Genomic DNA, 24145 nt, shown 5'->3' with positions numbered 1-24145 from the left:
CTAAGACCCATTTTCACACACATTTATATTTTGGTTTCAATTTTAAATGCACTGGGGTTTATTTCAGGATTCTCTACTCTGTGCATGGTACATGTTTACTCCTCATCAGGAGTATCCATCCTCTTGACCAATGAAAGCAGCATGATACAACGTTAGGCTATTCAAGTCATATCTGAAAGTGTATCCACTTACAAAGCCTCATGCTAGAGTAAATATGTAATTAAAGGACTGTGTCTTACAAAACTTTCTTACACGGAACTAGGCACACAGGAAGACGCCCCGTACGCTGGCTGAGTGCTGCAATGCTAGAGCAGCAATGGGGACTCGGGAACAGCAGCTGGCAGGCCTGGATTCTAGTCCCTGCTCTACTGCAAGCTGGTTCAGTGACTATGATACGTATTAATGGACTGATGGATTACAAATGGCTTCCATTATTAGAGTCTATAATTTCTACAACTTCTTGAAGCTAGGAGTTACAATATTACAAAATTTTCACCAATAGACTTTGGCAGAAGGTGATGTGTACTATTTCCAGACCAAATCTTAAATATTGCACATGTGATCCTTCAATTTCTTCTCTGCCTGTGAACTGGAATGCAGATATGTCTGTGATGCCCTTTTGCGGGGGAAAGGTTTTCTGGGGTTTTGGCGGGGAGCTTCTTTGGTAGAAAGAAGTTTATTGAGGAATGATTTTTTCCAAGTTTATTGAGGAATGATTGCCAAATATAATTGTATATATTTAAAGTGTAAAATGCAATGATTTGATACACATACCTGTTGTGAACTGATTACTGAAATTAAGATAAATAACACCTTTGTCCTGATTGGTGTGGCTCAGTGGGTTGATCGTTGGCCTGCCAAATGAAAGGTCATCAGTTTGCTTCCTTGTCAGGGCACATGCCTGGGTTGCAGGCCAGGTCCCCAGTTGGAAGCATGCGAGAGGCAACTGATCAATGTCTCTCTCCCTCTCTTTCTCCTTCCCTTCTCCTCTTGAAAAATAAATAAATAAAATATGTTTTGAGATAAATACCACCTCCATCACCTGACATAATTAACTCTGTGTTGTGTATGTGTGTGTGTGGTGAGAACAGAGTCTACTCTCAGCACCACTCACGTATACAATACAATTATTACCGATAGGCTTGTGACCCAGCTTTGGCCATAGAGACAGAGATGATGTGCCAGGGGTGGTGGAAAAGCATATTGCACTGGGAATTTTCACTAACATGGATAGAGCAATCTTCTAATTTGCCCTGAACTATTATATGAGAAATGAACTTAAGTCATTCTATTGTTGGGTCTTTTTGTTGCAGCCACCAACTAATACACACGGCATGTGAAACTCCACAAACAAAAGCGTTCTGCAGTAAAAGAGTTTGAGAAATAAAGTAGTTAATAAAAGTATGCCAATTTTCTTCCTATAAAACTTCTTTGAGCCAACATGTTTTCTTTTCTCCCAAACTGCAACTTGGGAGATAAAATTGCTCATTTTTGCTGGTTCTGAAAGATACATCTGGAACATGCTGATTTAAATGATTTCTATTTTCTCTAAATATTGCATAATTCATAGCTAGCATTTAGAACGCATTCAGAACACCACCAAGTTTTAGAGAATCAAGACTGGCGTTATTTCAACCACGTCGCCCAGAGTGTTATTTCTAGGGGACAATGGACAATACCTTCAAACCATCGAGAATATTAATAATTCTTCCAAAAGTTTTAGATTCTGATCTCATTGTTCCATCTTCTTTCTCGTCAAACAAATGGAAAGGTGACAAAAGTTTTACCCACACAAGAGTTATTATTTACTTAGTTTATTTTCAAAGGGCTTTACAAATGTACTGCAACTACAGTTCATCTGGCAACTATTTCCTGAGTGGCAACTGTGTGTGAGGCCCTGGAGAAGATACAAGGCCCACTGAGCCGGGTGGAAGGTCCGTGTGAACCATCCTGGAGCACCTGGGAGCAGCACCTGAGAACATCAGCCACAGTGGCTGGTATTGAACTGGCTCCTCTGGTTGCCCACCTGTGATGTGACATTTGTGGAGAGGGTCTTCCTGTGGGGCCAAGAGGTTTGGGTAATTTGCACTCTGCCAGTACCATCATGTGTGGCTATTTTCAATAATTCAGGAAATGAGAAAGCTCTGAGTCGTGTTTCCTTAGAAGTGCCTGGCTAATCAGAGGATCCCAGTGATGTGCATTCTGGCTATGCTAAGAGTCAGAACCCCGAAGGTTCATCTGTACAGCTCCAGTTCTTACACATCCTCACTGAGAAATGCATATATTGTGATTGATAATTAGAGAGACCAAAGCAGAGAAGACTGCTAAGAAACCTGTATCAAGACTGACTATATAAGTGTGTACTATAAAAAGTGTGAAAATATGCCACCATAGCCTATACTCTCTCTGACTTGGTAGACATGGCCAGTGCTGTACATGCAGCAAAGGGCTCTGTGTGTTTTTAAAAATCCCAGTCTGTTGATTCACAAGCCTGGGTTGAATCTAAAGCAGGTTCCCCACTTTGGAAAAGACATCCCCACAACCTTTCAACAGTTGCTGAGTGGAGGAGGTCAGGATTGGTTATGGCAGGAGCCCAACAAAGCTGCTCTGCAGAGCTTCCCTGAGACCCTGCAGCAACTCTCCGATGCCTCCTCTGCAGGTGACGTCACTGGTGTGGCACAGCTGGCTGGTCTCAACCCTCCTCATTCCCTATGATGTTTAAGAAACAGGAATCAAATGGTAGAGTGGGAAGTGGGAAGGAGTGGCTGGACCAATGGGAAAGCCAGGAATGAGCTGAAGAACTCCAGAAATGGCAAGTCAGAGAGGCTCTCATACACTTGGCTGATTGCCTTTTTCCAGGGTCATCTGAGCCATTCGCCACCTCTAGGTAAAGATTTGCCTGAGCCTGGAAAGAGAAAGGATCCTCCCAGCACTGCCAAGACTCAGCACCACCTCCCTGCTGGGAACTGTCAGTGCACCGGTCTCCTCAGCTCATGGTGCTGCAGGGGAGGGTGGAGGAGCAGAGATTTCCTAATGTCTTAAAATACATCTTGGCCCAGTGCACACACACATACAGACACACATTAGAACAAGTTCTACACACTGTGACTCTCACTATGAGTGATTCCCTTTAGTAGTTTGCATTGTGTTATTTCATTTTTAAATGCTGCCCCAGATTTACTGACTTGAGTTTCCAGCCTACTAGCAGATTCAAACTCACAGTTAGAAAAGCACCCTTCAAGGCCAGGCAGGGGGAGAAAGAAAAAACAAAGAATCAGAAGGGGAATTGGGAGGATACAAGAAAGGAAGAACAGAGAAAGAAGGCAAGGACAAGAGAGGTGTTTGGTAGGAGGTGGTGGGAGGTCACACGGAGCACCTGCTCTGTGATAACTACATCTCACTCTGTGTGCCCACAGCCCTGTCTTTTCCATTGGACCCTGGGCTACTCGGCGGCAGGAACAAACCTTTTGCACCTCTATAAACCCCACTGCTCCTAGCAGAGGAATTCTTAGAATTAGGCAACACCTTAAAGATCATCCCTTAGTCAAAGAGTTTCATTTTGGGGAGAGAAAACTGACTCAAAAGGGTCAGTCAGCCCTTAGACAGATCAAAATAACCTTATAGACATGTAACAAAATAACCTTAGAAATAAAAATGGGGAAGATGGGCATACATACACCAAAAAACAACAAAAAAACCTAATTCTCACACAGGCCTTATCAAATATTCACCTTGGCTATACCAACATTTTAAGTTGGTATACATTTTTGAAAAATGAATGAAATGATTTTATTTCCCCACTCATTTCACTCAGTATTTTGGGAAAGACACAACCCTCAGAGTCTCAAGGCTACTCCTAGTCTATGTACCAAAATAAATGCAAAACTGATACATAGAGATTGATTAAATAAATGAATTAGTTGGGCCACAAAGATTCATGGTGATAAGAACTCAAGATCATTCTTTCTTTCTTCCACAGACCATCTTCGAAATTCATAGTTTGTAAATATAAATGGTTTAGGGAATCTTATCTTAGTTTTAGTACTCAATGCTTAGATTGGGTGGTTGTTTGGCTTTATAAGAGTTAAATAAATCTGTTAATTAGTGAACTTAGTAGGGAGTTTAAATTACACTAGTTAGAAAATACTGGTTTGACAACAAAATCCTGAGATCAATTCTTTTCCTGTATATTTCTCTTTTCCCTTCTTGTCCACTAGATGGTGGAATGGAGCCACTCTAGACCCTGCCAGCTCAGGAACCTTTTCCTACACAGATTTTATTTTTTTATTTTTTTTAAATTTTTTATTTATTTATCTTTAGAGGGGAAGGAGAGAGGGAGAGAAACATCAATGTATGGTTGCCTTTTGTGCGTCCCCTGCTGGGAGTTGGCCTGCAGGGAACTGGACTACAACCCAGGCATGTGCCCTGACTGGGAATCGAACCGCGATCCTCTGGTTCACAGGCCCGCGCTCAATCCACTGAGCTACACCAGCCAGGGCTTTCCTACACAGATTTTAAACGGCTGAACTGTATCTTTGGTTTGGTTCCCTCCAGATTATTTTCTCCTCTAAAGGAAAAGGAAGGTAAGCATTATATAAGCACATTTTAGGGTCTTTCTAGTACATTCATAGGGTCGTTTTGACTTAAGGAAACTGGCGCTGCCTTAAAGAAGCTTCTGGTTCACTGCCTGAGGGCCTGACCCTGGGTGAGGCTTTCTCCTCTCCTTTGGAGGAACACTGGACAGTACCATTGCGCTGACAGGAGTGAAAGTATGTGAGCCAGGCACTGTGCTACGAGCTCCAACTCACTGAAACTTCACAGGCAGACTTATTTAACAGGTGTTACCACCATTTTGTGAAATACCAGATTAAGAATTTAAGGCGCACTGAAGGTAGGTAATTTGTCCAAAGAGACGGAGCTTGGCTTGGGCCTGGGTCTCAAGAACCTCAAGCACTTGCTTAGCCACCATGCCACGGCCACCTAATCCACTGCTCTCTGGTGGGCATGAAACCACAGGGCTAATTTCTGCCTAATCCACCCACCAGCAATCTAGATCTCAGGAAAGGAATCGGTAAGGAACTGCATTCTGGCTCTAACCACAGTGACTGTGTCCCCATTTATAATATCACAGTCCCCACCGAGGCCTTGATTACAGCTTTGTAAAAACCTGAAGAAGGCTTGGTGAATTTGACAGACCCCAGGACCTGATGGGAAAATCTGGACGCTTGGCCAGTTACTGTCTCATGGCCAGGTGCTCAAGCTCTAGCAGAGAGCCCAGTAGCAAGTGAGGATACCTTTGCTGAACAATTCTCTGCTGCAGGCAGCATAGATTTGTGTCGTCACCACAGGGGTTTGTGTTCTGTTTTCTCCACATGACATCTTTTCTCACCACAGACAACTCTAGTCCACAGAGGCTGCCTGTCTGTAGAGCTCACTGGTTTTATTGCCCAAATATGAGGGATGCTGCCACCTCTGCCTGGGTCAGCTACAGAACCCTTTTCGGCTGGCAGTTTTTCGTCACTAAGTGAACAAGTGAGAGCAGTATTTCTAAATATGAAGTATGCTTCCCCACAATCCAAAAAGCCTGCCAGGGTTAGATGTGAAACAGTAACTTGTTTTACTTTAGTGGGAATGGGAGGATATACCCCAGCTTGCCCCAAACCACTGGACCCCTAAAAACTTCATTCATGGAGTAATCCCTAAATCTTCATTTAGCCATTTTTTCCTGCCCTCTGGAATGCATGTGTCTTTACCTAGCTCTCCAATGTATTTGCCACTTCTTTCTCATCTGATCATTAATAAGTAGACCATGTGGTTTTCTGCATAATGTCTAGATGACCCAGGTCTTTAAGACTCTATTAGAGTAGAGAGCAGATTTAACACTTCAGGGATAGCAGTGAATGTACACTGGTCCTACCTTATGAGCTATTTTGGCCCTTTTCCCTAAGGAAGATGGAAAAGAATGCATTTATCAGACTGATTGCCAGATACTATGTATCCAAGGCCATTTTAATCTGATCTATGGAAGATATTATATCTGTTCCACAGCCGCAATGGGGTGGCTACCATTTAGCTGAGTTTATGATAACCCACTATTATTCTCCAGGGTACATCTAGTTTTTGCCCAGGTCATACTAATGAATGAAATAGGCATATATGATGGGGACCACCATTCCTGCCTACTTTAGGTATTTAAGGCTGACACTAATATTTGCCATACCCCTTCACATGGTATTATTTTTTATTTACTGTCTTGGCTGTGGATGGTAAGGTGGTTTTACAGGCTTCTACTTGGCTTTCTCCATTATAATAGCCCTTGCCCTGCATGCCAAAGAACCAACGTAGGTTTGATACCTAAGTACAGCCCATTCCAACTATTCTTTTGGGAACCAGGAAAATAACCAGCAGGTGAGCTGTGTGGAGCCAGTGGATCTACCATGACCTAGACCTGGACCAGAACTCCATTCATTACCTGACACCTAACCCAACAGGGGGTGTGCTTTGGGGCCCTGGATATCCCAACTTGGACCTTATATCCAATAGACCTTAAAAGATTTTGTATTTCTCTTTCCCTCGATGAATAAATGACTTTTGGTAAAGACTGAGGAAATCATTACCTTATACTTTGCCATGGTGTTTGCAGGGTCATTCTTCCTGAGGACCTAAGTTTCTTCATCACCCAGTGAGATTTGTGTTGGAGAACTGGCTTAGGTCTGGAAACTTAGAAAGTACTCATGACTTTCTATTATTGCAGCTGTGGTAAGCCTTTTGATCATCCATCTTTGATTTATTCTGGCTGCATAGATTGAGTAAAACACTTGTTTGGTGTCTATCATGTCCCTCAGGATGCTGTGTTGTGCACTTTCCTAGCTCTCTATCAGACCTCCCTAACTACCTGTGACCTTGCCAGGCATGATGACAATTGTACCTACCTTGCTTTCGAGAGTTTAGCATTGCCATCTGGCCTCTGTTATTTTGAAATTCTGATATCCCCGCTGCTATCAGAAAACTGCACTGTGGCCCCAGCATCTGGCCCAGGAGCCTTGGCCCACAGAGGATAATCCCACACTGAGTTTCTTAACAATGCTGGAGATGCTTCATCAGCACACTCTCTCATTTTGGACAATGCTGTATCCTAAGGCCAGAGTGGGCTATGGTTTTTTAGCCTTACATAGTATATCCCACTTCGCTGAGTCTTCTGATTTCTTCCTCCAGTGTTTGCCACCATAGTTCGGGTGTTTCTACTTTACTTAACACGGGCCATTGCTTTTTCCAAGCACCAACCAAATTACTATCACCTGGGATCTTTGCCAAGCTATTAAATCTGGTGCCATAGGTCTATTCTCCCTTTTCCAATTTTATATGCTGTCCTTCTTCATCCAGAATAGTCCTACACATGCTCTCCTGCTTTGCCAGTTCATGTTGCCCAGTCTTGCCCATATAATCCTTTGCCACCTTTAGCTTGTCCAGCATTTCTCCAGCTGGACTGCACTGTGACTTAATTGTGGCTATTGCTTTGGTGGTCAGAAGTGGAAAGTTGGGGTAACGGGAAATACGTATTGTCTCGGAAGGCAAAAACCTCTATATCACCAAGCTTATACATACATCCTCAAGAGATGATCATCAGCCTTAAAGGCTGATAACAGAAGAGGTTACTGTTAAAGGTTCAGGGAAATATGGAAATTTAAGATTTTCAAATTTATTGACCCAGATGATCCCATTTTAAGTCTCAGCACCCTTTTTACTTTTTTTTCTCATTCAGGGCCTTGACCTTGGTGTAGCAGACTTGATAGGGTTGAGAATTTAACCTTCTCTGGAACTCTGCTACTCCTATAACTAACCTTTTTTAGTCTGTCCCAAAGATTCATTTTTTATTTATTTTTACCTTATTTTATTTGCCCTCTGGCTACAGGATGTGTGAATCATTTTATATGCTGCCAAAGAGGCCCTCTGGTTCCCACACTTGGTCTGATACTAGCAATTAATCACATTCAGAATTTCATTGTCTTTCTTTAAAAATGTTTTTCTTTCATTCTGAATTAATGAGTCCTCCCCCAAATAGCCATCCAATTCCAAAGTTCTTATAATTACTATGTCCTAGAAGCCCTGAGATATTGTATGCGTTAGTACATTCCCTTCCACAGGCATCCCATTCTCGTTTGCCACTGGTGAAAGTCTGAACAGTTGCCATAGGGTTCCAGGGGCTATCAGTGCTCCACTACCACCAGTGACAGAGTTCTCATTATCAGGAGGCTGCTAGGTGACTCAACTTGAAAACTTCATCTTAGTCTTTTTCTAGGACCACTTCTTGTACCAACCGTCATTGGTTAAATTCCTTAGGCAACAGATTTTCATGCAGGGTTTTAATTGGAACCAGTACCTGAGAGAGGTCAGGGAGGCATGATTGGGCAGAAATTGTACTCTGATGCAAATGCAACAGAAATCTAGAGCCCGCAGTACTTGGACCCTGGTGGAATTAAATACTATGAATCCTTTTTTTTATTGAGCATCCGCACCACCAGATTTCTGGCCAGGACTCTGGGATTTGATGACCGTAGCTGCATGGCAAGTTCCATCCTCTCACCCACGAGCAGACCCTAACAGAGGTATAAGCACTCAAACAGGGTAGGAAAGGCATTTATTTCTTCAGACGTTTATGCCCTTAAAAGCGCGCTCGGTTTACTCCGAGACAACGAAAGCAAAGGGAGGATAGGGATCTTAAGGGTGCCCTCTTCTGGCGAAAGACCAGCCCATCCTCCCCAATCACCGTGCTTGGTCCGAAGCCTGTTGAAAGCCGAATTGCATTGCCTCGGAAAACCCAGCGAGATGCCTCATTGGTATTAAGTTCACAGCGAGGCACAGTTTATATAGATTCGAACCCCCAAAGAGAGTGAGCCTTTGGAGACCTTCGGTGGACCGCGGGGCTTTCCGAAGTCCGCAATCTCCTCCCCAACCGCCACCGCGGGTGACCCGCCGCGGACTCCTCCCCGCCCACGTTAGCTGAGCCTGCCGACGAATCCGCGGGGTCCGCGTCTCCGGGTCGGTCGCGGTCAGATGCCCTTGCACTGCAGTCTCCAGTGCGAAGAATGCAGGAGGACAGGGTGCAGCTATCTTTACACCTCCTCAGTCATCCCCGTCCCAATCTATGCAACCCTAAAACCCTGCGTGTCTTCTCGCGCCTTTAAGCAAAACCACAGAGGCATAGAAGGATCACTCAACCCGGGGAGGAGCGCGCGGAGGAGCGGAAGTGACGATGACATCCGCGGATTCCCGTCGTGCCCTTCGCCGGCCGTTCCGTGGCGGGAACTGAGGTGAGCGTGTTGACAGCGGCAGTTCTGTCACCGTGTCGGGCCGCTCGGGGCTCCCCCAGCCTGATATTTTCAGATTGGGGAACGGAGCTAAGACTTCGATACCGCCTCGCCCGTTCACCGTCCCAGAAGCCCCAGGAGCGAGCCGGCGGCGTCCTCGCTCCGGAGACGGGCTGAAAGGCCTAGGCAGAGCCCGGGAACACGCGCGGAAAGCCGGGGATCACAGGTGACCAGCCGTGGAAATTGCAACGGTCGCCTCCTGCGCCGGTGATGCCCCTGTGTTGTCTTCCACCTACGCCGTAGCGCGCACTGGGCTGGGCCAGCGCTGTGGCCTAGCTGCCGCCTACCCCTTCGGGAAACAGTGACCTGGTGCAGCATTTGTCGGAGCCCCGTTCTGGGCTCTATTCTATTTAGCAGCCTGTGGCAGGAATGAAGTAATTCAACACGTTAAAAAACGTCGCTATTTACAGATATTAACTTTGTTTTGTTTATTGAGTATATACCCATAAGCTAAGTAAAGAACTGTGCTTGCACAAGTCTTTTATTTAACTCAGTTGCCTTATGGAATACGCCTTAGCTCTTTTTACAGAAGGGGAACTTGTGTCTCATAAATGGCGATTCAGCCCTGGCTGGTGTAGCTCAGTGGATTGAGCGTGGGCCTGCGAACCACACGATCGCGGTTCGACTCCCAGTCAGGGCACATGCCTGGGTTGCAGGCCAGTTCCCAGCAGGGGACTCACAAGAGGCAACCATACATTGATGTTTCTCTCCTTCTTCCCTTCCCCTCTAAAGATAAGTAAATAAAATCGATTCAGTCGTCAGATATTGTGGAGCATCTCTTATGTACCAGTCAGTACAGTGGGCCGTGGGGGCATAACTGACAAAAAGAGAATTGCTACTAAAGCTGAGAATTTTCAGACAAGCTAATGACACTTTTCTATCCCTGAAAACAGCCTTCTCTTTACTTGGGCGGTAATAGTGGTTATCTTCTGGGTGAGAGTATGTGTGAATTTTTTAAACTCAGCCTTTCCTGCAATGTTTTGATTTCTTCAAATGAGCAAAAACAGCTGTTTCCATTTTAACAACAGATTTCCCCAACCATACCGGCTCTCCCCAGAAAATAGCCTCTGAAGGCAGTAATGGGCTCTGCCAGTAAAACGGCCCTTGACTGGAGCTCTAGCCCCTCTCTCCCCTTGTGGTCCCAGCACTCCAGACGCCTGAGTCCATTCCAGAGACTGAGCTAGAGCGAAGCCCGTGACCAAAATGGAAGAGACTGTATAGAGGCCAATGCAGAGTTTGGCCATCAATGACATACTAATCAAAAAGTTTGGAACTTAAAAAAAAATGTGCTGATGTAAGATTTATCTTTATTCTGTAACTCCCTCATTGAGAGTAGATTCTAAGTTCCCTAAGCCCTTTGGCCTTTTCTATGGTCTCTGCAGGTTTCAGTACAGTGCCTTGAGAGGGTGCTAGGTCGGTCATGGGTCATGGGATGATGCCCTTTATTAAGTAATTATTGAATATCTTTGCACAAGAGTAAGTGTGCTTTCTGGCTGTACTTCCTCATAACGGCTTCAAAAGAGCTTTTTTTCTGTCTTGCACCTGAGCAGGGTGAAGTAGCCATGCAGGCATTTCTAAAAGGCACATCTATCAGCACTAAACCACCACTGCCCAAGGATCGAGGGGCAGCTGCCACTGCTGGAAGCAGTGGCGAGAATAAGAAAGCCAAACCTGTTCCATGGGTGGAAAAATAGTAAGAACTCTTGTGTTTTTGTTGAAATTGTTAATAAGTGACATCTCTAACCAGCTTTCATCACTGTTTTTTAACTTAAGGGGGGATGATTTGCTCTGTTTAGATGTTGTCCTTGAAAACCACTTAATTATATAAGTCATAGAACCTTGGAACTAAAAGGTACCTTAGAATTTATAACTCAGGTCTAGTCCTGACTACATGGCTCATTTGGTTGGGCATTGTCCCACAGAGCGAAAGGTCGCCAGTTCAATTCCTGGTCAGGGCACATGCCTGGGTTGCCAGCCCCATGCCCGGATGGGCATGTGCAAGAGGCAACCAGTCAATTGATGATTCTCTCACACATCAGTGTTCCTCACTGTCTCTTTCTCCCTCCTGTTCCCTCTCTAAAAAATAAATAAATAAATAAAATCTTTAAAAATATATTTAGCTCAGGTCTATGGTTTTAGCAGTTGGGTTCAGCACTGAAGAAAACAAAACTTGTATGAGCTGTCTCTTGGTCAGGAGTTCTGTTTAAGTGCAAATAATCTGTTCCTTTTTCATTACTGATAGGTGGAAATTGTTGAGTTTTTGTTTTTTATACATTTTTGGTAAAACCAACACTTGAGCCCTGGCTGGTGTGGCTCAGCGGATTGAGTGCTGGCCTGCGAACCAAAAGGTCACTGGTTCGATTCCCAGTCAGGGCACATGCCTGGGTTGTGGGCCAGGGCCCTAGCTGGGGGCTTACAAGAAGCAACCAATTGATCTATCTCTCTGTCTTTCTCTCTCCTTTCCCCTCTCTCTAAAATAAAGTCTAAAAGAAAACCCAATCCAACACTTAAAGTGGCACTTAAATTCCAATCAGCTAAGTGGTATTATGACAAGTTGTAACCCTAGGTGCAGCCTCAGTAATCACCAAGGGTTTGTATGTTAGTTATCGGATAATAAGACCCTCATATTTTGGCACCAACAATTCTTTTACAAATGGCAAGTTTCACATAAAAATCTAGATTTTTTAAAATTAAAAACATATAAAGGGGCAAAAAACTATGTTTTCAGCCTCTCAGGAGATTAGGCAACAAAGTAGATGCAAATTCTCACCTGATAACAGTTGGACTTGAATACTGCTCATTTTGGAAAGGTCACAAGTTCATCAATTCTCCATGTTCCCTATTTTCTCTTGCCTTACACTGCTTTCTTCACTCTTATTATCTGTCTTGCACCTGAGCAGGGTGAAGTAGCCATGCAGGCATTTCTAAAAGGCACATCTATCAGCACTAAACCTCCACTGCCCAAATACCTGGGCTCTGCAGGTATTTGAATATGAAACTGATTTATAACATACACTGATTTTCCTAGAAAACATGACATGAAATTCTTGTCTGGCACTGACCCAGTTAGTTAGAAAAATATGACTCAAGAGTCTTTGATTAGCTAACTAAGCATAAAGCTTAATTTTAGGGTTGGGAGTATAGCTGTTTTAGCTTCTCTTAAAATCACTAGTTAATGAATTAAGATGAAAATTGTATGTTATATTTCATATGGGTTAAACTTACTTTGTTAGCCCTCAAAAAGTGACTAGATATGCATTTTTTGTGCAGTTAAGTAATGAAAGTAATTAGTACTAACACCAGTTGACAATGCAATAACTATGTATGTAACTGTATTAACCAAAGTAGTTGTCTATCCTCAGGTTACTAAATAGTTCTTTCTCCCTGTACAGTTTATGTTCATGATCTTGTCAAAATATACTACTTTCTAGGCAAGTGTTCACTTTAAATTTTTAACCAATTACCATTTGTGGTGTAATAAAATCCTTTTGTTTAATTTTTGTAATCATAACAGATGCAAACTATATGTCTTGCAAAGTGAAAAATTACTTCTTTAGTATATATTTGTTTAAGGTAAATACAAATGGGGTTTCCACCTACTTCCTAATTATGAAAGTTCCTTATTTTATACCAACATATGAAAATTATCATCAGTATTTGGTAAAAAGAATACTTGGAGACATTTCTGTGGCTACTATAATACACTAAATAACCTCTTTGTTTGTTTGTTTGTTTGTTTTTTCCAGTCGCCCAAAATGTGTAGATGAAGTTGCTTTCCAGGAAGAAGTGGTTGCAGTGCTGAAAAAGTCTTTAGAAGGAGCTGATGTGAGTAGCAGATAATATTTAATGTCATAATATTCACCCTTTTCCTTCCTTTATAATCTCCTGCCTCCTTTAAATACTATGCTATGTATACAGGAGGCCCTTGATGACTGTTTGTACAATGGATGATTAGTTCAACAAATATTTGTTGAGAATCTCCTATTCTATCCTATGGCATTATTTATAGTCCTCAGGTATAGAACATTGAGTAAGACAGACTGGGTCCCTTTGCTTATGAGCTTTTATTTTGGTGGGGAATGACAGTATAAACACGTATACCAAATAAATAAGAGAATTCTAGATAATGATAAGTGCTATAAAGAAAAGTCAGAGATTCTTTGAAAGTGTAATTTCTTTGGTAGTTACAAAATTGTCACAGGGATATAAAGTACAGTATAGGGAGTATAGTCAATATTATATGGTGCCAGATGGGGACTAGGCTTATAGGGGGAGGATCACTTTGTAAATTATATAAATGTCTAACCACTGTGCTGTATATCTGAAACAAATATATTACTGAAGTCAACTGTAATTGAAAAATTTTTTAAAAATTTTTAAAGTATAATTTCTCATCTAATTTTAGGATTTGGTTTGAACTACAATATAAAATAATTGAGCATTTAATTCTGGTTATAGCATTGGGTCTCCTGCTTTGATGAGTGGGATATTTCCTTGAGTGACTTGCATTTTAGAATATTCACAGACAAAATAAGTGCATATAAAGAATTAGAAGTTTCAAATTTTATATAATAAAGTGCTTTAAGTATTTAGTGAAGGAAGAGAAAAAGTTGCAGATGAAAGTGGTTATTTGGCCCTGGCTGGTGTGGCTCAGTGGGGTGAGGACCAGCCTGGGAACCTAAAGGTCACCAGTTCGATTCCCAGTCAGGGCACATGCTTGGGTTGTGGGCCAGGTCCCCAGCTGGGGGCATGCAACAAGTAACTGACTGATATTTCTCACACACATCGATGTTTCTCTCCCTCTTTTTCTCCCTCACCCTCTCTCTAAAAATAAATAGATAAAATCGAAACAAACAAAAAAGCCAAAAGTGGTATTTGGTTTTTGCTTCATTCCCAAGATTTCCTTCCTCTTAACCTGGCTACTTTGAATTAGAGGTTCTTTTGGTTTTTGCTGCCATTGTTCTCTTCTTGGAGTTGTAGTACAACAGTACATATTTCGAAAGAAGTTACATTTCTAAAACGATTTAAAATCTTTTTCTTTACCAGTATTTGTTTGATTTGATCAAGGTATTTATCTTTTAATTATTTATAGTATACAATTCTAATTGCTTGGTAATATTTACCCAGATTTCATGACAAGGTGTATTTTAATTGCTAGTATTCTCAACTCTAAGCAAATCTAGTGGGATTATGATTCAACTCTTAACTTTATACCATCTAATTTACAAGGCTGAATTAATAATTTTAAACACTTGTTTAATATTTTGTGTTTCCTTTTAGGCTAAATGTGGTAAAACTTAAAGATGAAGTAATTTTTTTTAATTCTAAAGAGTAAAGGGAAATAATTCCTTCATTTACTTTAAAAAGTTTTAAGGAAGAATTTATAGTTCTTTTTTCAAAAATCAATTTTAAGAATTGATACTTTGCTTATAAATCTCCCCCCCAGGTTTATTGAAATATAATTAATATCTATCACTCTATAACATTTTTAACATTTACAGCATAATGATTTCACATGTATATTGTGAAATGATGTAAGTTTTGTTAATATTCACCATTTCATGCAGATACAATAAAAGAAAAAGAGTTCACCCTTAGAAGAACACTCTAAACAACTTTCATCTGTATCATACAGTGGTGCTAACTAATTATCATGTTGTTCAATACATCCTTAGGGTTTATTTATTTTATAACTGGAAGTTTGTACCTTCTGACCACCTTTTCCAGTTTCCCCTCTCCTGGTCCCTGCCTTTTTTATTTAGTATTTTTTTGATTCCACATATAAGTGAGATCACGCAGTATTTGTCTTTCTCTGGCTGACTTATTTCACATGGCACAATGCCCTTAAGGTTCATCCAGGTTGTAACAAACAGCAGGACTTCCTAGTACTTTATGGCTGAATAAAATCCCATTATGTGTGTGTTAATTAAATTTTAATTAAAATTTTTAAGGTAACATTGATTAATAACATCATAGAAATTTCAGGTGTACAACTTTATAATTCAGTGTTTGTATAGTCTATTGCTAACTCACCACTCAGTCCATTTTCCTTCCATTACCGTAGGTTTGACACCCTTTACCCAATTTGTTTTGCCTGCCAAAACCTGTCCCATCTGGTAATCAACATTCTGTTGTCTGTATCTGTGAGTTTGTTATTTTTTATTTTATACTCCACATGAGTGAAAATATATGGTTTTTGTCCTTTCCATCTGGCTTATTTCACTGAGTGTAATACTTTCAAGATCCATCCGGTTGTTGCAAATAGCAGTATTTCATCTTTTTTTATGGCTGAAGTATTCCATTGTACATATATACCACATCTTTATTCAATCATGTTGATGGACACTTAGTTTGTTTTCATGTCTTAGCTATTGTAAATAATGCTGCAGTGAACATAGGGGTACACACATCTTTACAAATTAGTGTTTTCATATTTTTCAATTAAATACCCAGAAGAGGAATTGCTGGATTATATGGTTGTTCTATTCTCAATTTTGTAAGGAACCTCTACACTGTTTTCCACAGTGGCTGCACCAGTTTACATTCCCACCAGCATTGTACAAGGGTTCCTTCACTTTTCTCTACATCCTCTCCAACCCTTGTTATTTCTTGTCTTTTTTTTTTCTTGTCTTTTTGATAATAGCTATTCTAATGGGCGTAAGGTGACATTTCATTGTGGTTTTGTATTTCCTAATAACTATTGATCCACATACAGTTCTTGAATGCAGTATATATATATATCAGACTTATTTAATTTAAAGTTTAATAATTTTACCATGTTTTAAAGAATTTGGGTTATATATGCTAGTTGCCTGGATGAAGCATTTTAAATCTGAGTTATGCATGCATCCAAATAATAGTTATAACCTTAAACACAAAGGAGCCTAGGGGTGGTTTTTGTTTGTTTGTTTGTTTGTGAATCTCATAGTTTGTATCTTAAGCTGTTTGTTACTAATGTGGCAGTAACAATCTTCTAATGAATATATTTATATTTATGTTATATATTAATATTTATTATTATATTTGTATATCTTATATATTAATACTTACATATATATTAATATATTTATAAATAAATTTGTGGTTTATTTATTTGGCATATATGGAGTACTGCACAGGATGCTGAGAATACAGGTGTGAAAGTCAAATATAGTCTTGACATTCTTAAGTTTATAACCTAATAAGGTAGACAGGTATTTTACAGTGAAACCCACCAGTTAAATAAATAATTGCTAATTGCCTCCAGTGCAATAAAGACTGATGAGACCTACTTTAGTTTGGAGGGTCAGGGAAGGCTTCTGACTTGTAATACACAAGGAGTTGGCCAGCAAAAAGAGGAGTCAGACCCTCGTTTGTGGGGGATAGCATATGTGCAGGCCAGAAAGTGCTTAGCTATTCGAGGTCGTTGTAAATTGGAGCCTACAAGGTAAGAGAAGTGGTAAGCAGATCATGGATGTCCTTGTAGGTTATGGTAAGCAGGTTGATTTGTTTATCTGTTTTTGTTTTTTCACATGGAGTATGAAGCCAGTGAATAGTTTTAAGTAGCAAGCACAGCAACATTGATTTGGGTGAAGAATGAAAGGATAAGTAGGCATAGAGGGTGGGGATTAGGCAAGAGTGGAAGCAAATAAACTACTGCCTAGTTTTCCATGTGCAGTTATTTCCATACATGAAAGGACATACTGAAAAATGTACAGTTTTTTAAAGTGAGCTCATTAGAATTTAGTACATTTATTCATCTGTAACACAGATCAGTTGTCTGCTTGATAAGGAGCCAAGCTAGCTACACTGAAGGTGTAAAAGAAGATAACCAGTTATTTCATTTATCCTTCCTTTCTCTAATAAATTCTCCCTTATATATGCATGCATCCTATAGGGTACATGATCGTAATGGAGTACTACCTGGCATTTAATAGATGCTTACTAGTTCTTATAATATTTCTAACAACTTAAATTCATCCAAAGGTCTGTTGTGTATTTCACTTATTTTTCCTCAATATTGGCCAAATCCAATTATCCTTTGTTCTATTTCCTCTTGAAACAACTGACATCTTTACAAAATGTAAAGTCTTGCCCAGTCCTGAGCAAAGAGGTACAATAGGAAACTGACAGAAGCCTGGGATTCCATTCAGAAATAAAAAATTTCTGCTTTGAAAATTCCACCTAAGTATATTAGGTATAGAGAAATCATAAATATGATTCAGCTTAAGATATTAGAAAAACATGTTGGGACAAAAGTCAGCATTATGTGAAAAAACAGGATTTAGAACTGTTAATACTATGTTACCGATTATATGAAGAAATCTGTGTATTAAGATATATGTGCCTTCTCTATTGGGGTAATTATTGCACTGTTCCAGACATTTTCAATCATTGTTTTCATTTATTTGTGCCAGTGTACAATTTAAAAAAGTAAAATTTAACTTCTACAGCTTCCTAATCTCTTGTTTTATGGACCACCTGGAACTGGAAAAACATCCACTATTTTGGCAGCAGCTAGGGAACTCTTTGGGTAAGTTGAAATCTCTCTTATTTTAGACTTGACACTGAAAATCTCTGGCACTGCTTTCCTTTCTCCAAAAATTTGCATTTGGTTTCTCTGTGAAATCGTTGGGTTTGTTTTTGTTTCTTAATTTTTATTAATCCAGTGTGCCCATTTCCATTTCCTCCCCTCCAATAAATTAGCTTGCCTACATCTTTTGTAACCTTCATTCTGAACCTTATTCAAATGCTTGAATGTACTGCATACAAGGAGCCTCATTATATTTGGCTTAGCCAGCAATCATCTAGGAGCCCTTTACCTAGAAAGATATCAGCCCAGATTTGATACCCATGCAACACGCTCCAATATAGCAAAAGCATCTTGAATTTATCGAGAATTTTTATATCAGGCTATATGACCAACCAAAGGGTACATCTGAAATCCTACATATTGAAAATTAGATGCCTCTGCCACCACCAGATATGATGAAGACAGAAGATAAAACTGCTATATACCTAGCATTGTATTTATTTGATGATTTTTGTTTCCTAAGGAAATTATAAAAGTTTTTCTGATTATTCCACAACTCCTCAGTTAGACCTGCTCTGAACCAGTCTTAGCAATGTAGTTATAATGAAATTGTTAAGTAGTTTACTATTAGTTATTCTAGAATCAGTCAAAATTACATAATTTTTAAAGTATCCTTTTAGAACTAAAAGAATGTATTTTAAGTATAAATTTCACATTTAGTACTATACATGGTTTTAAAGTAGAAACTATATGCAGAGAGCCCTTGGCTGGTGTGGCTCAGTGCATTGAGTGCCAGCCTGTGAACCAAAGGATCACTGGTTCAATTCCGTCAGGTCACATGTTGTTGGGCAAGGTCCCCAGTTGGGGGCACATGAGAGAAAAAAAATGGTGTTTCTCTCCCTCTCTCCTTCCCTTCTCTTCTGTCCAAAAATAAATAAAAGCTTCTTAAAAAACAAATAAAATAGCAAATATATGCAAAGAGCTTCCTAAACGTCTATACCCATAGAAAAAATAGTTGGGATATCATTCTATTTAGGAAAAATAAAATAAACTTGTTTTTTTATTAAAAATATGTATAAATATTTAGAAAAATGACTGGAAGTTTTCAAAATAGTGCTTTGGGTGTGACAGTTTTAATTATTTTTTGATTTCTCAGATTTTCCTATAGTTAACTATTTTAATAATTTTCTTAAAAATTTGCTTTAAAAAACCATTCAGGCTTTTAACCTAGCAATTTTCCTTACAGCAAGCTACCCTATGGAAATAATTTAAAATATGCTACATTGCAGCATTATTTAAAATTGTAACATACTTAAAATTATCTATCTAAAAATAGAAGGATATTAAATGATGGTACATAGGATGGAATGTCACATAGCTATTAAAATGGTATTTCTGGAGGTTCTGATGACATGACAAGATGGTTTTGATGCAATACTAAATGGAAAATTGATTTAATATCTTAAGCATTATGTGATATCATGTACTCAATTTTTTAAAGCATGGAAAAAAGCAAAATGTTAACTGCTTATCTCTGCAAAAGAAAATATAGAAGTGATTGTGTACCTTATATTGTTTAGTAAGTGGATTTTAAACCACTGCAGGACATGCAAATGTTAAAATGTGGTTAAACCTCAGTTACTTATATGCTCTATGATGTTCCATATTTCCTTCATTTTGACATAGGCATGAACTTTTTCGATTAAGAGTTCTTGAGTTAAATGCATCTGATGAACGTGGAATACAAGTAATTAGAGAGAAAGTGAAGAATTTTGCTCAATTAACTGTTTCAGGAAGTCGTTCAGAGTAAGTTACACTCACCTTCCCTTTTCCATACCATGTCATTGTATGAGGGGAGACCACCCCCACAAAATGGTATTTGTACAAAATTGTGTATTTATTTATTCTTACATGTTTAAACTTCATCACCTTCATTCAGAGAACTCTCCACTGATGCAGTATACCTATTGAGATATTTTTTTCCACTGCTCAAAGTTTTTGAACTCATCAATTTTGATGCTAGGTGCTTCTGCCATTTTTTGTTTTGCCTCTTCCACATCAGCAAAACATTTCCCTTTAGAATGTTTTTCATCTGGGGAAACAAAAAAAAAGGTCGCTCGGGGCAAGATTGGGTGAATAGGCAGGGTGGGGTACAGGGGTCATGTCATTTTTGGTCAAAAACTGCTGAACACTTAGCACACATTGTGGGCAGATGTGCTCAGAAGTCACCCATCATGAAGTAGGCAAATGTGTTGAAAGAGTGACTCTTCAAAAAAATTTCACTGAACCCAAACAGCCTCTCACAACAATGCCAGCTGATACACTGATACAGAAACACTCACCTAGCCCGGAAAGCCTGTACTACAAGGGGCCCACCTTCCAGAAGATAATTCCAGTTTTTTGGGTCCCCTCTTGTATTGGCTTAAAATACATATTTCTGCCAAATTTGCAAGTCCTTTTTTATGGTAGATCATATTTTTATCTACATTAATTTAAAGCCAGAAATGACCTATTATAATTAATTTTGTTTAGTTGTCTAGGGTTTCCCGCTGATATTCTGCCTAAATAATATTAATCAAATTTGCATGTATAACAAAAATCCTGATTTTTGCTATTGTGTTATTAAAAAAATAGCCAGGTATGTTATCTGGCTTCAATGTATATTTCATAATTAAGGTGACTGTGTAATATCTTGTCCCAGCTAAGATGCTTTTAGAGTGAAAGAGGAGGTATTATTAATAATTAATAGGACTGTCCTGAGTTAAACAGGGACGTCTAGTCAACTACTTAATACTCCTCAGGTGGCAAAGTTCCAGTATTAAATTTTTGGTAAATTCTGATATATTTAAATATATCAGAGCACACATTAAGAATTTGTAGAAAGTAAATGACTAATTTTTGATATGCACCTTCAATTTACAATGCATATAAAACATATCTGATAAGGCACATAGCTCAAAAATATATAAAGAGCTTTTACAATTCAATAATAAAGACAACCCAATTTTAAAATGGGCAAAGTATGTGACTAGACATTACTCCAAAGATGATACCCAAAAGGCTAATTTACACATGAAAATATATTCATCAACATCATTTGCCATTAGAGAAATGCAAACCAAAACCACTATGAGATACTTTGTACTCACTACCATGGCTATAATAAAAAATGTAGAATATAGTAAGTATGGGCAAGGAGATGGAGAAACTGGAATCCTCATACAATGCTGGTTGGAACAGAAAATGATGCAGCCACTTTTAAAAGTGTGGCTAAAAAGTTAAACACAGAGTACCATGACCCAGCAATTCTACCCCTGAACATAAACCCACAAGAAATGAAAACGTGTCTGTTCAAAACATGTATACAAATGTTTAAAACGGCATTATTCGTAAGGGTCAAAACATGGGAGAGTTGGGAGAGGAATGGCAATGGGCATGGGGTTTCTTTTTGGGATGATGAGTATGTTCTAAAATTAGATTGTGATGCCCTCAATTGTAACTTCTGTGTTTCTCTCAATCAGTGGGAAGCCATGTCCTCCTTTTAAGATTGTGATTCTGGATGAAGCAGATTCTATGACCTCAGCGGCTCAGGCAGCTCTAAGACGGACCATGGAGAAAGAGTCTAAAACCACCCGATTCTGTCTTATCTGTAACTATGTCAGTCGGTATGTATATTGCCCTGAAGATAGATGCTAGGCAGTCTTCTTTTGATAACCCCGGGGCAGGGAAAGAAAAAAATGTTTTACGGTTACATTACTGTCTATGTTCTCTGGGGGAAAATCCTTCTTTAGACACTTACTTGCTTTTTCCAATATTTTACAGAATAATTGAACCTCTGACATCTAGATGTTCTAAATTCCGCTTCAAACCTCTGTCAGATAAAATTCAACAGCAGCGATTACTAGACATTGCTGATAAAGAACATGTCAAAATTAGCAGTGAGGTAATTACTAATTATTATGTTATTGTAATTACTAATTCCTTTGATGAATACATTTGAAGAGGCCCTGAAAATGAGTAGTCACATGTTGCTTCAATTTCTGATGCCAATTCTTTCGGCAGAGTTAAGCTAAATGAACAGTTGGAATATCTAGAAATTACAGGTTGTCATTTTTATTGCCATTACAAGTGTGTTATCTATCAGCATTTTAGAGACCCAAAACTGGGGCAGATTTCATACATATAATGCATATTCTCCAACAAATCTTTGCATGGCAAGATTTTTGTCTCCTAGCTAATAACTCCATTTCCAAAATCTGATTTGGTATGGTGAAATTCTAGTAGTGAAATAATATATAGGCATTTTACTTATTGTAACAGAGTTGAACCATAATTTGGACTTTCTTTGCTTTATGTAATCAAGAAAATAGGATGAGAAGTATGGAACATCTCTGTCTGCATATTTCTTTCAAAGGCAAGAGATCTGTATCCTTTCATTGGACTGAGGCTGTCTCCGTTAATTCTGCTATTTTCTCCCCGAGTAACTCCAGGATAAAATATAGTGCTTTTCACAATTAAAATAAAAAGCCTTAATTAATTGGTCATCAAAGATTAAAAAAACACAACACAAAAATTCTTTTTCCCTTCAGGGAGTGTCTTGTCTTGTTAAAGTATCAGAAGGAGACTTGAGAAAGGCCATTACATTTCTTCAAAGTGCTACTCGACTAACGGGTGGGAAGGAGGTCACAGAGAAAGTGATCACAGACATTGCTGGGGTAAGAGCACTAGTTATTCTGAAATTCTTTTAGGAGGCTCTTTGTGGCTTTTAGAAATTTTTCATCTAAGTACATACATAATCTGTATGTGCTTAGTCCACTCAGGCTACTGTAACAAAGTTATCAGGCTGTGCAGCTTAGAATTTCATTTAATTTTGGAGGCTGGGAAGTCCAAGATTAAGGTACCCACAGATTCGGTGTTGTTAGGACCTACTTAGTCTGAATCTTTCTGTGGCAGAAGAAAGCTCTCTGGGCCCTTCATTTTATAAGGACACCGATTCCATTCACAAGTGCCCCACCCTCATGACCCAGTTACCTCCAAAGGCCCCCTCCAAATACCATCACTTAAAGGATTTTCTGACAAATTGAGGAGGGGGCACATTTACTCTATATCATGTGCCAAGTCCTATGCTAGCTAAGTGAGTACCTGGAAGTACAGTGCTTCGGGCATGTGGCAGTTAATGATTTAAGATAGCCGTATTATATTAAGAAAAGCCAAGTGCCACATCTCTTCAGATACTCCTGTTAAGCCTTATAGCATTTTCACATAATGAAACAGCACGAGCTCCTTTTCTGGGTATCAGGGATGTTTTAAACCGATCATTAGTGCCACCTTTCTTGAACAAAGGGCACACCCACTTGACATTACTTTTCAAATTACTTATTTGATTTTAACCACTGCTGAGGCATACCGTTAAAGCCAGAAGCCCCAAACTTAAAATACATCACCCTTATTTCATAGTGACCGGACTCTGGATCACCTCCCTGAAGCCCAGAATTGAGCCCAAGACTTACAGCTAGTCCTTTTTCCAGGTCCTTGCCTTCTTCTCATTGCTGTAGATCCAATGAGATCTCATTGCTATAGCTTTACGCCCTATATAATAGGACCCAATGAACTAACCAAGCATTTAACAGGAGGGAGTGGGCATAGGCTTTGCAGAGTATGCCCAACTGTCTTCACCCTGAAAATACCTTTTTAGATGATACCAGCTGAGACAATTGATGGAGTATTTGCTGCTTGTCAGAGTGGCTCTTTTGACAAACTAGAAGCTGTAGTAAAGGTAAGGTCAAGTTAGTTATTTTACTAACTTCAGGGAGAGAAAATTAAATGCTGACATTAAATGTCCTTTTTTGTTACAGGACTTAATAAATGAGGGTCATGCAGCAACTCAGCTTGTGAATCAATTTCATGATGTAGTTGTAGAAAACGACGACCTTTCCGATAAACAAAAGTCCATTATTACAGAAAAACTTGCTGTAAGTAGGTATTTTTGCACATTTCAGCAAAATATTTATACCAGAAAAGTAAATTTACTGACCTTTTCTTTCTCTTGTAGGAAGTAGATAAATGCTTAGCAGATGGTGCTGATGAACATCTGCAATTGATTAGCCTCTGTGCCACTGTGATGCAGCAGTTAACTCGAAATTGTTAAAACCATGTTAACTTTTTTTTAAATAAAAAAATAAAATAAAATAAAGGCCCTGACTGATGTGGCTTAGTGGATTGAGTGCCAGCCTACAACCCAAAGGGTCACAGGTCTGATTCCCAA

The 24145-nt window shown here is 39.4% G+C and overlaps 1 protein-coding gene across 1 annotated transcript; it reads left to right on the top strand.

The window, feature by feature from the left end:
- Positions 1-8738: 8738 nt before the first annotated feature.
- RFC4 (replication factor C subunit 4) lies at positions 8739-24081 on the top strand. Its single transcript, XM_037035924.1, has 11 exons — positions 8739-9534; positions 10919-11061; positions 13115-13193; positions 17801-17880; positions 19567-19686; positions 21402-21545; positions 21703-21823; positions 22470-22595; positions 23576-23656; positions 23736-23852; positions 23933-24081. The coding sequence occupies exons 2-11, from the start codon at positions 10931-10933 to the stop codon at positions 24026-24028; spliced, it is 1095 nt and encodes a 364-aa protein (XP_036891819.1). The 5' UTR covers positions 8739-9534; positions 10919-10930; the 3' UTR covers positions 24029-24081.
- Positions 24082-24145: the final 64 nt, after the last annotated feature.

The sequence above is a fragment of the Sturnira hondurensis genome, unplaced genomic scaffold (assembly GCF_014824575.4).
Source record: "Sturnira hondurensis isolate 20B ecotype Veracruz unplaced genomic scaffold, ASM1482457v3 Scaffold0000396, whole genome shotgun sequence".
Lineage (NCBI taxonomy): Eukaryota > Metazoa > Chordata > Mammalia > Chiroptera > Phyllostomidae > Sturnira > Sturnira hondurensis.
This window is presented reverse-complemented; position numbering and strand designations above follow the sequence as displayed.